Raw genomic sequence first — 13666 nt, forward strand, 5'->3', positions numbered from 1 at the left:
GGTCACGACATGTTCTTGCTTATAACCCGAAACCCGAAATTCTCCGCACTTCCATGGTTCTATACCAAGAACTTGAGTACTTCAACCTCGGATTTTCATGTTAGTTCAAGCTCGACACTGAGTTTGTGATATCTAAATTTCTTAATTGGAGTGATTTATGTGTTTCATTTTCGTGAATAGAAATTATATTTACTGAATTTGTGATATCCTAAGATTTTTAATCTGAGTAATTTACATGTTTCATTTTCGTGAATGGAAATTATAATTCTACCTTTCACTTCGAATTGTGACCAGCATAATCTGAGTTAATACCGAAAATTTTTGTTTCTTTTTTATTGCTTTGAAATCTTTCTTCGTCTAAGGGTGATATTTTAGATTAGTTATCAGTGATCTTGCAATAATTACTCATGGCACGGGAGCAGGAGATCTTATGTTTAAATCTCTTAAAACTCCTTGAACACCTAAATTTGTCTCGTAATATAATTAATTTCCATGCTTTAGTCTTAAATCAATTACGAGAAGCATTAGAAAATTAAAAAAGTACATTAAACTAAAAACATCTATTATGATCAGTCAGAAAATCTTACATGAATTTCTTTTTACCTGGAAAAGAAATTATGCCTTCGAAAAATGGGACTTTATCATTAGTTCCTCAAACCAGAGATATAGAGAAACTAAACATATGAAGAGCAAGAATGAATGTTTATATATGTATGATTGTTTACTGTTACAATAAGTACAATTCAGTTGTAGCAAGTGTGACGAAGTTGGTCTTCAAAATCTCGATCCATGCTATTCTCTCTCTGAACATCAGGACACAAAACCAGAAAACTTTCCACTTTGGCGCAACCTCTATATCGGGATAAAGCGCATCAACGATACCTGAGATGTGCGAGTGACCCGACGAACTTGAATTCATGAGGACTGCGTATTCTGTTTTTACAAACAAACATATGCAGTTGGAGAACGGTCTCTCAGGTTCAATGAGCTGGAGCTTCACCCTAGCATATGGTTGAATTTTTTATCCTTTCAAGTGGTGGGTCAGTATCTACCCACCATGGTCTTCAGAATGCTCAGAAGCAGATTGCCCAACTATTTCCGGGACATGATCAAGCAATCGATTCATTTCCTCGGGAAATTCGGCTTTTGCCCGGTTTGTCTTTCCTCCGACAACCACTGCTGTTCCATCTTGCAAGGCCCAAACCTTCAAAAATTTATGGAAGAGTGCAGATCGATGAGTACATGAACAAAGGGATATTTACATAAATTGTGATGCTAATTTGTTGGTTAGAAAAAGAACTGATGCTCATTTGGAGTAACCGTGTGTGTTATGCTCAATCACATTAACTCTGCTCAATGTCTAGTAACTTATGCCATGTCATGCCACACCTGATGACGAATCTTCTTGTGACCATGAAATAAACATTTACAGCCTTGATCTGTCAGGCGAAAGCATGCAGTTTCCTCCTTAATAAGGATGTAGTCGGCTCATTTCAAGAACAGAATGTTTACCTGGGTATGAGATAAATAACTGATGCACGTCGTGAGCATAAGAGCACCAAACCCAGCATATACAATTGGCACCCCAGGGTCGGTCTGAGATATAAGTAGGTTTAGCTCTGAGAAGCATCGAGAAAAATTTACTTTAAGATAGCTGCAAGGCCATTACCTTCAAGTTAAGACCAGTACTGCCTATGGCATCAACAATAACAACTTTCGTGCCCCCGATGTCAATTGGAAGCATAGAGTTAGGCCGCCGTACTCCAGCGAATTTACCATCTTGATCATAAAGGATAATTGATTGCAGATCACGAGCAAGCATTGATCTGACCATACATTATAAATGAAAAAGAAGTTAGATTATATCCATCAGAAAATAAAATGAAACGATTAGACCTATGTTGGAAGTTAATAATATAGCACAAGATATTACTAATCCTCAGGTAGATGTAAATTTTTTTGGTCGAACAGGTAGATGTAATTCACATATCAATACATGCAACTGATTTTCTTTCTAATCACAATAGTGGTTTGCTTGTAATTTCACATATGTATAAACAAAAAACACTCCATAGCAAACTGCCCAAAGGTCAAATTCTGCCCCTAAAAAGCTAATGTAGATTTTTTTTTATAGCAAATTATGCCATATTTTTGTCCTGCTCTTCTTCCATCAACCTAGAAATAGGTGTCCATAACTGAGAGTTAAAGATTCTCAGATCTTCAAGCAACACTAATATATATCCCAAAATTGCCTAACTAACAAGGAACTTCAAAGTGAAGACTGGAGCAAAAAAGAACTACTCTGGTCCGGTTTTCAGATTCAGAAATAACCTCAAAAAACATCTGCCTTTACATGTTCCTCATAATTAAAGGAATAAATCTTAATCCGTGGTCCCACAAATTAATATATGCAGAAGTCAGAGTGTCTACTACACATGCAGAGAGACACGTACATTCCTTTCAAGCTAGAGGCATCCGTGTCACCGACCGGCAAGAATGTCCCGAACAGCTTCTTGTCTCCGTTGATCTTCAGAGGTGCCATGGGCAAATTGAAGGGCCCTTCACCGTCCTTAAGCACTTGTAGAGCAGCAAAACTCCAATCTGTCTGGTATATTGTGAATCCACCATATCTCAAAGGGTCATTTACACTAATTGTTTTTCTCATAACCTCCTTTCCACCAAGGTCGAACAACGACAAATCAGTGTGAAACTGTGATACCTGCATCAATGAATATTTTAAGATGGTCAAGCAAGAAAAATAAAAAAATAAATGGAAGAGTTCCCACAACGGACCTACTGGAACCTCTTGCTAGCAAGGACTCGTAAAATTTTCAGTTCCATGAAGGTTCAATTATTTGTCATCACAACAACATGAGAATGCAGAATAACCATGAGCTAAACATAAAAGCTTGTCTTTGTTTATCTTTCTATTCTATCTTTGACATGTACAAAAACGGCATACCTCTCCACTATCATAGAAGTCCATGTAGAATCTGTTGACATGAACTTCAGTGTTAAACGCTTCAGAGGGATTAGAGAGAAAACCAGTAGGTCCCAATACATCTCCAACAATGAAATTTAGCCCCTGAGGGACAGTAACTGAACCTTTGAAGCTTCCTGTAGCACTAAGGGTTCCGCCTGCCATTATCAGCAGCATCGCCAAGTGCACACCAATAGGAGCAAAGCGGCCCGCCAAGCCCTTGAAAGCATATAGTGATGGTCCTTTAAGAAAAACCTAGAGTAAATTTAAGAAGAATAATTAGAGAAAATATAGTATCCATGGACTGGCAACCTTATTGCGTAAGATAGGCATCTCATGGCTATTGTCAATGAACTCATCTGAACAGGTCTTACGTCCCTAATGCCAGTGAAAGAATGGACTTGTCAATTAATTTCAATTAGCACTCATGGTGTTTCACTTATTGAGATAGAATAAATTCAACTTTGCACTATCATAATAAATAGATGTGGGAGTTTTAGAGCACCCATTTTGACCAATATGCAAACTAATTGAGCTACTATAAACACAAGAATTGATTGATCAAAGGGAAGAAGAGAAAGTACAATGGTTGGACCTCATATCCAGAGCCCATCAAAATGACGCCCAAATCTCGCACTGATGCTCTAGACAGCCTCTCCGAAAAGTCCTGCTTTCGAATGGCCTCAGTGGATTGCAAAAAATTCCACCTGCACATACCAATTTAAGCAGCTAAGATATTGCTGCGGCGACTTAACTGAAGAGGAGAATTTGTAGTGAGAGTAATCGAACCTCCTTGCAACCTTGACGAGCGGAATTTGCGTTGTGTAAGTGCAGGCCATGAGTGAAGCGCCCAGAAGAACCAAAGTCCCGAGAAAAATAGGGGACGAGTACATGTGGTCAAAACCGAGTGTGAGAACCCATCTCCAAGTAAAGAATCCCAAAGCAGGATTGTCTTCGGGGTATCTCTGGAAATAAAAATCAGGAGCCTCTCCTTGATCAATGACAGTGCCTATACAGTGACAATATATCAGGCTAGTGTTGCACCAATCCTACAGAATTCCATGTAATTCCTCATCACTTCATCTGCATGAATGTGAAGAATTGGGCAAATAGCTCACAATTCACAGTTTCAAACAACAGAGCAAACAATTGAAACTGAAAAATTCACAACACGAAAGCTTTCCTGCACCAAAATGAGCCTCTGTTTACCACACCTCCACCACCCACCTCCGCCCCACCTCCCCCCACCCCACAAAACCCCCACCCCCCGCCCCCCAAAAAAAAAAAAACACAGACATGCATTCTATCTCAACTCAGCCAGGCCTAAGCTAACCCATTTCACAAAATTCAATCCTAATTACAAGCAAACATTAAAGAAGCAACCAGCAAACCAAAAGGAAAAGATCAACGTGAAAAAAGCGAAAAAAAGGATTCGAACATACCAAGAGCCATGAGTGCAGCCACAGTGGCCATTTCTCCAATTGCCAAAGGCAAGTTAGACAAGACAGACAAAACCCTTCTGGGCAACCTCTTCAACCACAACCCCCTGACCCCATTTTTATCATTCTCAGATGATTTCTCCGCTTCAACACCATCTCCTTTCTCAGCCAGAGGAGGAGGCATATTCTCAGAGAGCAGGATTTTCTTGGAGATGAGCTTTGTGCTGCTTTTGGTGGTGTCTTTTTGAGAGGATTTCAGCTTGCAGGAAATGGGGGAAGAGAGGTTTCTCCGGGTGGTCTTGGGGTGGTGGTGAATTCGGAAGGGTTTAAGTGGAACTCTTCTGGGTAAAGGTTGGTTCAGAAGATTGGTGAACGTGTTGAGTGACTCCATGAATGGAGAATTCTGTGAGGAAGAGGGAGAGGTTTCTCAGAGCACAAGTAGTGTCTGAGCTTGAACTGCCATTTTCCAGTTGGTGGTTTAGTGGGTTTTTGTTCATTTCAGATAAGGTTGCGAATTTTTTATTCGCGAGAAATTTTGCTCCTCTGATAAAAGCAATATATATTTGTGATTCTTTGGGTAAGACAGTGATAAAACTTGATCATTAAAAAATGCTTAGTTTAATTCATTAAAATTAGGGATAATTACACAATAGTCTCTAAATTTTGTCTTAATATACAATGTCGTCCCTAAATTTTAATTTAGTTAATATGATACCTAAATTGTAGCCCAATCTGTATTGTTGTTCCTAAACTTTTACTTTGTTCAATGTGATTTCTGAACTTTTGATAAATATTTAATTTATTTCTCAAACTATATGAAAATATTTAATGTTATCTTTCCATTAATTCAAGTTCAAGGAATTGCTGATTTAGCTTCCAATCTTATAAGTTTGAATGGTAGACCAAAAAAATAACGTTACATGTGAATTATTCTTGATATTCAACTCAAATTAGAATATAAACAGTTCGTGTCTGCAAACAACATGGATAATCATTTTTCCAAATTGAACAAATTAAGCAAATTCAAAGGATTATTATATTCTAATATTAGTTAAACATTGTACATGGATAATACACATGTAACATTTTTATTTGTCCATTGTTCAAACGTATCAGATTGGATGCCAAATCATCAAATTTCGTTAACTTAAAATAATGGAAAGACAACATTGAACATTTTCATATATTTCAGAGACTATGAATAAATACCTCTAACCAAAATAAAATTGAATATGTATCACCGAATTAAACAAATTAAAAATTCATAAAAGCTATTACTTATTTAGAAACCACGTTAAATAAATTAAAAGTTCATGGATGATATTACACATTGAACAAAAGTTTATGGACCATCTATATCTTGTTTCCTTAAAAATTACCCTTTTTTACCAAGACCATAATAAGTTGTTTAGAGAATCAGTATATGATTATTCAATTCAATTTTAAATGCAATTAAAATTACCCTGTCTTAACGGTAACATCACAAGTTGTGTAGTCAGGTCTCAAGTGACAAGCATATGTACAACTTATTACACTTTTGAATTCTGATAAGATTGCTGCAATCAATATATATATAAATATATATATTCTCATCGAAAATTAGGTACGCCAAGAATATGTGCATGAGTTGATCGGCATCGCATGTGGGCCTCACGACATGGCTTGATATTTAGGCTCGATATTTTCTCTTCTTCTTTTTTTTTTAATTTTATTCTGTTCCAATCTTTTGGCTACTGAAATAATCTGGCCGGCAATGGGCGGGGGCCAATCTGTAATTATGAGGACTTTGGAGCGCCCTTTCGCAAACAAGATCCAGAAGCAGTGGATCCTCATCCGCTCTCGTCAAAAACACGGCACACACGCTCTCTCTCTCTCTTCGTCTCACTCGTTTTCATCATCAATTCTGAAAACCCACAAGAGAACAGAAAGGGGAGAATCAGACCCTCCATTGCCAACCCTTCAAGCTCACTGGTATGCCCTCTCTCTACTCTCTCATTGCTGTTCTCTCTCTGCCCGCTCGTTCATACACTTCTGGGATGTCCATTTGATTGCCCAGAAAGTTCTCAGGAAAAAGAAAGGGTTGAGAAGGGAAACCCAGAGGAAAAAAATTGGAGCTTGGGAGGTTTTAGAAGCTTGTTCTTGCAGAGGGCTATTTGGGTTGATTGATTTCGTTTTGCTGATTTGCATTAGCTGTGTTTTCGCGATTCTTCTGGTTTAGGAAAGCTGAATTTAGATGGAGAATGTGACTGGATATGTTGTTAGCTGTGGGGGATTCCTCTGAGTTGATGAGCTGTTTCATTTGATTCGTTGTCCTTCCTTGTAATTAGTGTAGTTCTTTGGAGTATTCGACACGGGCATTGCTGTCATTAATTAAGTGTTAAATCCGTTTAACTTGGGTTGGATGGGAGTTCAATCTGTTTTAACAGTTTTCTGATTGTTTTCTCAGTTTGATTTGATTTGTTTCCTTGTTTCTTCAGTGGAAAAAAAGCTGTTGCTTCATTTACTCGTGCATACATTGCTGTCTTCTTCTCTGATGCTGTTGAATTTGCTGCTGTGCTTGCTTACAAGTTACAACGGGACTAGTTTTTGATTCTCTGTGCTGTTCTCCTTGAGCAGTTATCCGTGGTTTCTAGTGTTGACGGGCTTAAAGAATTCTTCAACCTTCGAACGTGAATGCATCTATTGGTTGACTTACCATTATTGGGATTGCATCAATACTTCAAGCCTCTGGTGCATTCTGTAGTGTAGCATCCTCACCCTTCCCCTTCCAGAATTGTTGACCCCATGACAAATAGATGTCATTATGATGTGGTAAAAATTTAAGGCCAGTTTTCAGAGCAGAGAGATTGTTGGCTGCATTCTTGCTAACATCTGGTAAGCAAAGTGAAGGAACCTAACGGTTCTAGTTAGCTATATTTCCTGAAAGGAAAAAACTTTATCAAGAAGGATGCTTCACTCGCTGTGCGTCCCTGCTACACTAGCCTCCTCTGCTTCTTGTTCCAAAACTCTTAATGTCCATGCTAAAGCTTCCTCTCCATACCAACCTCTTTACCTCAGATTTCGTACATCTCATGTTGAAAACGTTCGGTATCTAAGGACCCTTGGCGTAATAGACCATGTGTCCAGGCATCAAAGACTACCTTCACCAGATACCATTGACCGAGTCCTCAACATTGTCAACTTTCTTAAATCCAAGGGCTTTCTGGAGTCGGACTTCCCACGCCTTGCTTACCTTTGCCCAGGGCTCTTTGCTTCTGAACTTGATCCTACTGATATTGCACCCGTTTTTGAATTCCTCACTGTTGACTTATCAGCGTCTGCTCAAGAATCATGTAGTTTGATCAACAAGTGCCCTCAAATACTATTTTCAGATGTTGACTACTGTTTAAAACCTACCCTTAACTATCTCAGGCAATTGGGAATAGAGAGGCTTAACTTTCCAAGTACTCTAAATGCACATTTGCTGAACACACGGGTGGAGAAGCTTCATGGGAAGGTTAAGTTTTTGAGGAGCATTGGCCTGACACATCAAGAAATATCTAGAATTTGTGCACGACTGCCATCCATCTTTGGTTACAGTATAGATAACAACTTGAGGCCCAAGTATGATTATTTGGTGGAGGAGATGGAGGGGAACTTGGAAGAACTGAAGAAATTTCCGCAATATTTTGCATTTAGTTTGGAGAAGAGGATAGCTCCTAGGCATTTGCATCTGAAAAGGAGAAATGTTAGACTTCCATTGAAGAGGATGTTGCTATGGGGTGATGAGAAATTTTATGCAAAGTGGAAATGAATTAAAAATAATTGTTAGTTGCCGGTGTCCCTAATTTCCGTCATTTGTATTCTACTATAGGAATAAGTGATGGATACTTGTTCTCAAATAGTTAGAGAAGTCATTACTTTCTTTTAATCTTTTGGGATGTATTGTTAGGTGTAAGATACTTTTTCGTTAAGGACAAGGAACATATATTTCTGCAATATGATTTGCCTCCATAGCGCAAATGAAGTAATTGATTTTTGAGTTTTATCTTTTTTCCTAAGGCTGGTGATATCAAATCAGTGTAAATCAGTTTTACTATTTCTTTTAGTAAATGGCGGTGTTGCTTGTGCCTATGTAACTCCAGAGCATCTCTCTTCTAGCTTGCCCATAAATGATTCTATATATGATTACTTATTGTAAGATATTGTTGATCCTATTTAGTGTTATCCTTCAACAGCTCTGTGTGGCATGTGCATTGACAAACTTCCAATATTTGTTTGTCATTTCATTGAGTGCATCTACAGTGGCCAATCTCAATTACATTGAGCAGGTAATGCGATCAAGTTTTTGAGACGGAAGACAAAAGAGAATGACATCCTGTGAGCCATCAACTTCAGCTGATGGAAAAGGGCGTGCTTGTTTAACCCTGCCAAAGCTGGTTAGAGGTGTTGTGTGCTTATTGGTGCTACTCTTAACTGCTTTTATGATGTTAGTGTACTTTGGCTTTCTGACTGCCGTCCCACTGAGACTTTTCAGCATACATCATAGCAGAAAAGCACTGTCATTTTTTTTCGGCATCTGGTTAGCTTTGTGGCCTTTTCTCTTTGAAAAGATAAACAAGACGAAAGTTATTTTTTGTGGAGAGACTGTTCCTCCTAGGGAACGTGTATTGCTCATTGCAAACCATAAAACAGAGGTTGACTGGATGTATTTGTGGGACCTTGCGTTGCGGAAGGGATGCATAAATTACATAAAGTATGTTCTCAAGAGCAGCTTGATGAAGCTGCCAGTATTTGGCTGGTCATTTCAGCTTTTGGAGTTCATCTCTGTGGAGAGAAAGTGGGAGATTGATGAATCATCTATGCATCGGATGCTTCTAACATTTAAAGATCCTAGGGATCCCCTCTGGCTTGCTCTTTTCCCTGAAGGCACAGATTTCACGTAATTTCTCTTGTTACTTTTTAATAATGCTGAGTACTTCATTTATCCTTTATTATCTCCACATCTATGCGTGTTATCTTTGGATTACTTTAGAGGCCATACCAAGGTCATTGAAATTTAAACCAGTACCTTTACGACATTTTTCCAGATGAGATGGAGGGCTGGTAGTACACAGAGAGGATTTTTTCAGGGACTAGCAATTTGAGACCTTGTATTTGACCAGAAAGATTTAATCGGTTCTACTCTACCGCTTAAAAAATGGGTAACCCTTATGCAAATGCTATATCAGGACTTTGGGCAGCACTATTAATATGTTCATAGGATGTGCATAATGATCCCTGTTTGCATGGATTCCAATTTTTTAGCAACCTAATAGGGGAGCGCGAAAAGAGATGAAATAGATAGGAGATTGGAGAGAGAACATTTAATAAGGACCAGTCTTCAAGCTTTAGAGAAGATCTTTTCCGAAACCAGACCTCTCCTTAAATTTCTAAATAATAGGCTTCCAGATACGCTTGTTTTTGAAATGAGCTTGCAAAGGGAGATCTAAGTAGGTGATTAGGAGAGCGAGAGTAACCTTACACATAGAGAGTTTCATGAATTCATACTTTAAGGAAGAGAAAGAATTACTATCTTCAGTGTTGAAAATGATCGTCTTGGAAGAAATTGGTCGCAAAATTTGTTTGGAAGAAATTGATTGGATTTCTAGAAATTAGAAGAGCAACTTGTGGTATCAATCTCAGGAGGCGGATTAGAGACAAGTGAAGTGAGTTTCTTCTTCATACATCTTCAAAAGGGGGAAATGGGAAAAGGACAAACTTTTGGCTTGGCACTTGGTGTAGGAATATGTCTGCCAAAGATCGTTTCCTGGACCTTTTAGTATTGGTAGGAACAAGGTGGACCTTGTGTTTGAATGGTATTTGTCCATTGATGGGAGAATCATCTGGGAAGCTGACTTTTCAAGACAAACCCAAGACTTGGAACTCAAAACATGTGCTAGTGTTTTCTGATTTACTGTATAATTAAAAGATTTCTCTCAATTTTGCTGATTCTTTGTGTTAGGATAGTTGTAAAGATGGAACTTTATCTCTAAAATTTTCTTGCAGTCTGTTAATATAAAAAGTTAATGAAGGCAGACCCTTGGAGAGTTATTTGGAAAGTGAGAGTACCGACTGGAGTTTCCTTTTTTTGGTTTTTTTTTGCTTCAAAAGCAACTTGGAACATATTCTCCCCTTAATAAATTTGCATTAAAGAGGCAAAGTGTGGGTTAATAGATGCTTCCTTTGCAAAGCACAGGCAGAGACGGTGAGACGTCTTCTTCTTCATTATCCTTGGACAGATTGTTTTGGGTGACCTCTTATGCTTTCATCAGGCTAACTTGAGTTATAGGATCGTAGGATCTATTGAACATGAATTATGGGCTTGCAAGGCCCCCATTTGTCTAGCATTAAGAAAGAAGGGTTTCTTCCATACCTTACTCTGGTTCTCTTATTGATTTGGAAAGAACATAAGAAGAGAACCAAGGAGAGAAGATGCCTCTTTTGGTAATTATTGAAGATCGGCTGAAGTTGTTACATTTTCTGGTATAGTGGGAACTTGTGCATGTAAATGCTTTGATTGACATTGTAGATGCTTTATCTCGTAACCTAGCAACAAGGGGGTGTGCAACCCTTGGTGCCCCATACTAGTTTGGTTTTGACCTATCAAAAGAGGAGTATCTTTTTGTTGCAACTTCGAGATGTTTTCTGAATTCTGGTTCATCTATGGAGGAGGTCCCAATTCTTCTGATTTGATATGTTGTTACCCAAATTTATTATGCTCAAAACAACTTGGTAGGCTATGAGATGATTAGATATTGGTCCACAAGTTCCTCTGTGGCCAATCTGCTGTTACCGACCCTCTGCATCCTTCCACCGAGCCTGCTAAGAGGTGACTAATATACCTACTTAACAGTTAAACCTACTAGTTAAATCATGTAAACCGTATCAACAATTTATTCAAGAATTGTTTAATTGAACTTGCCCCTTTTCTTGGCTTGTGATAAAATTTCGTTTATCTGAAGAGATTAAAAGTGAGGTTACATTCACAATCCCAATAATCCAGTTCCAAGTTCAGTTGTATTCAAAACGTCAATTGATAGAAGGGACACCTAATATAAAATGATATTTAACTCAATACGATCATCTGTGCTTCGTAGCTATCTCAGAAAAATTTTGACAAGATGTCTTGTTGTTCATTAGGATAATGGATCTTTAAATTCTGCCCACAGATAGAAGAACTTTGTTCTGTTTTTTCTGTATCCTTGTATGCCTAGTGGATTGAGCCTAAAATGTTCACTGCAGTGAGCAGAAGTGTGTCCGAAGTCAAAAATATGCTGCTGAAAATGGCCTACCAATCCTAAAAAATGTGCTGCTTCCAAAGACAAAGGGGTTTTATGCATGCTTGCAGGAGTTGCGGGCATCTCTGGATTCAGGTTCTCTTATTTTTGCATCTGCTTGGACTGATGGAGTGGCGGGTTGATATTTCTAACTGAGGCATCCATATGGACCTCATAGGTTCCACATAAATTTATAAAACAGCACTATTCTATTTCGGTAGTCAAAAATAGTAAGCAAGTGTTGTTTGATCATTTTTTACCAGGACACCTCCAAGTCAAACTTTCTAATGTTGAAGCAAATTCATCAGTTTTTCCATGTGGAACTTGAGAAGCTATATCTTAATAAGCACTTGTTTCAAGATTTGCCATGAAAAATCAGGTGGTATGTCCTGTGGTTTCTCAAAATATTTTTCGTCCTATGGAATCTAAGAAAACTGAATTATAGTTTTCTCCTTTCCGCAATGATATAGGTGATGAAATCTTCTTGATTTCTTCTACTACTGAAAAAGAGAATACATGAATTACAGTCCCTATATCTTGCGCTTAAGTGAGAAGAAACAAGTATGGCAAATATTGTTCCAGGGAAAGACAAAAAAATAGCACTCTTACTAGAAATTCAGTGAAAATGAATCGTCGAAGTTTTCCTTGCTACTGTTTCTTCCAGCTTGAGTAAGCTTCTTTCCTCTATTGCAGTTTATGATGTGACCATTGGCTACAAATACCGTTGTCCATCTTTCATGGACAATGCTTTTGGCGTCGACCCCGCAGAAGTTCATGTGCACGTGCGACGTATCCGCCTCAATGACATCCCGACGTCCGAAAATGAAGTCACTTCTTGGCTGATGGACACATTCTGCTTCAAGGACCAGTTGCTCTCTGACTTCCATTCCAAGGGCCATTTTCCTAATCCAGGAACAGAAAAGGAACTTTCGACAGTGAAGTGCCTTCTGAATGCTTTTGGGGTTATCTTCTTGACCTGCACATGTACCTATCTCACATTTTTCTCATCCATTTGGTTTAAGGTGTATGTTTCTTCCGTTTGTGCATATCTGGCAACTGCAACCTATTTTAACATTCGGCCACGACCAATTGCTGGCTCTGTCAAAGCTGTTATTACTCGCAACATTGCCAAGCATTGATGAGGAATAATTCAGAATCTATAATTTCTTTCTCCATTATTTGATATCAACAGTGTTGAAATCTGTCTTACTCTAAATCCTTCTGTCTCAAGTTGTCTGGATTTACCCAGTAGTTTTCTTGAGGAGTACTCTGTTAGGGATGACGAATGTTGGCCGGATATTTTTTCTTCTCATGGATTATTTCGTTTTGATGGGTTTCTGTACCTGGTCTTTCATTTGGTTTATGCAGCTTTTATGTGTTGTCTGTCGTAGCTACTACTTGCTGCTAAAAGAACCTGACAATTTCTATATAACAGTTAAGTTTCGTATCAGTCATCTGGACTAGTTTAATCAACAAGCGGAACTTCCCTGAGGACTAAAACGAGGGCTTTTACTTTGAATATTGACAATTTCCCATCCGACCCGATACTTCCAATTGCCGGCATACCTGCAAAGTTTTACCATAGGTTTTGACATGATCTCTACATAATCGTAGTTAGCGTCACTTATTTAGGCTCGTCGATTTAATCTTAGCTCTAACTTAAAATCAACAAGGAAAGTATCCTTGTAATATATCATCCCTGGAGGGTTGTCCTGAGGAGGGAAAACGTCGACCGTTGTAAGAATGGCCATCCTTGACTGTCATATGTCTGTCTCATTTCATCCAGCTTTGGTGAATATTTTTTAGCATGACGTAGGAAAATAAACTGTGATAAGATTGGGCCTAATTCCCTAAAAATCCAAAATTTTAGATCTAGTATCAATTCTGCCTTAAGCTTCTTCTTTTTTTGTCCGAAAAAAAAAATCTCAAACTTTAGATCCATTCTCAAA

At 38.3% G+C, this 13666-nt stretch overlaps 3 protein-coding genes across 4 annotated transcripts; 2 read left to right on the forward strand and 1 right to left on the reverse strand.

Annotated features, from left to right (window-relative positions):
• Positions 1-545: 545 nt before the first annotated feature.
• Positions 546-4902, reverse strand: LOC115661393 (cytochrome c biogenesis protein CCS1, chloroplastic). 2 transcript variants are annotated; one of them, XM_030583682.2, is made up of 8 exons: positions 4423-4901; positions 3770-3989; positions 3576-3687; positions 2963-3235; positions 2454-2719; positions 1670-1826; positions 1513-1596; positions 546-1204 (listed from the first exon to the last, which is right to left on the reverse strand). In XM_030583682.2, the coding sequence occupies exons 1-8, from the start codon at positions 4808-4810 to the stop codon at positions 1049-1051; spliced, it is 1656 nt and encodes a 551-aa protein (XP_030439542.2). In that variant the 5' UTR covers positions 4811-4901; the 3' UTR covers positions 546-1048. The 2 variants fall into 2 exon arrangements, with proteins under 2 accessions (XP_030439542.2, XP_056160975.1); XM_056305000.1 differs by lacking the exon at positions 1513-1596 and having other exon boundaries at positions 4423-4902.
• Positions 4903-6273: 1371 nt separating this feature from the next.
• LOC115661392 (transcription termination factor MTEF1, chloroplastic) lies at positions 6274-8446 on the forward strand. The gene is made up of 2 exons (XM_030583680.2): positions 6274-6390; positions 7036-8446. Exon 2 carries the CDS (start codon positions 7367-7369, stop codon positions 8210-8212), a length of 846 nt encoding a protein of 281 aa, XP_030439540.1. The 5' UTR covers positions 6274-6390; positions 7036-7366; the 3' UTR covers positions 8213-8446.
• LOC115661391 (probable 1-acyl-sn-glycerol-3-phosphate acyltransferase 5) lies at positions 6274-13059 on the forward strand. Its single transcript, XM_030583678.2, has 4 exons — positions 6274-6390; positions 8730-9340; positions 11683-11813; positions 12411-13059. The coding sequence occupies exons 2-4, from the start codon at positions 8769-8771 to the stop codon at positions 12854-12856; spliced, it is 1149 nt and encodes a 382-aa protein (XP_030439538.1). The 5' UTR covers positions 6274-6390; positions 8730-8768; the 3' UTR covers positions 12857-13059.
• The last annotated feature ends 607 nt before the right edge of the window (positions 13060-13666 follow it).

This window comes from Syzygium oleosum, unplaced genomic scaffold (genome assembly GCF_021117445.2).
Source record: "Syzygium oleosum isolate NSW1041296 unplaced genomic scaffold, Sole_v2.1 Sole_v2.34, whole genome shotgun sequence".
NCBI classification, from domain to species: Eukaryota; Viridiplantae; Streptophyta; class Magnoliopsida; order Myrtales; family Myrtaceae; genus Syzygium; species Syzygium oleosum.

Excerpts from the sequence above, each read along its gene's own strand:
- LOC115661393 (XM_030583682.2), bottom strand. The coding sequence starts at position 4,810 with ATGGAGTCACTCAACACGTTCACCAATCTTCTGAACCAACCTTTACCC. Across the intron at positions 3,688-3,769 it reads CTCGTCAAGGTTGCAAGGAG|GTGGAATTTTTTGCAATCCA; the intron begins GTTCGATTACTC and ends TGGTATGTGCAG. Across the intron at positions 1,205-1,512 it reads GTTATTTATCTCATACCCAG|GTTTGGGCCTTGCAAGATGG; the intron begins GTAAACATTCTG and ends AAATTTTTGAAG.
- LOC115661392 (XM_030583680.2), top strand. The coding sequence starts at position 7,367 with ATGCTTCACTCGCTGTGCGTCCCTGCTACACTAGCCTCCTCTGCTTCT.
- LOC115661391 (XM_030583678.2), top strand. The coding sequence starts at position 8,769 with ATGACATCCTGTGAGCCATCAACTTCAGCTGATGGAAAAGGGCGTGCT. Across the intron at positions 9,341-11,682 it reads CCTGAAGGCACAGATTTCAC|TGAGCAGAAGTGTGTCCGAA; the intron begins GTAATTTCTCTT and ends TGTTCACTGCAG. Across the intron at positions 11,814-12,410 it reads GCGGGCATCTCTGGATTCAG|TTTATGATGTGACCATTGGC; the intron begins GTTCTCTTATTT and ends CCTCTATTGCAG.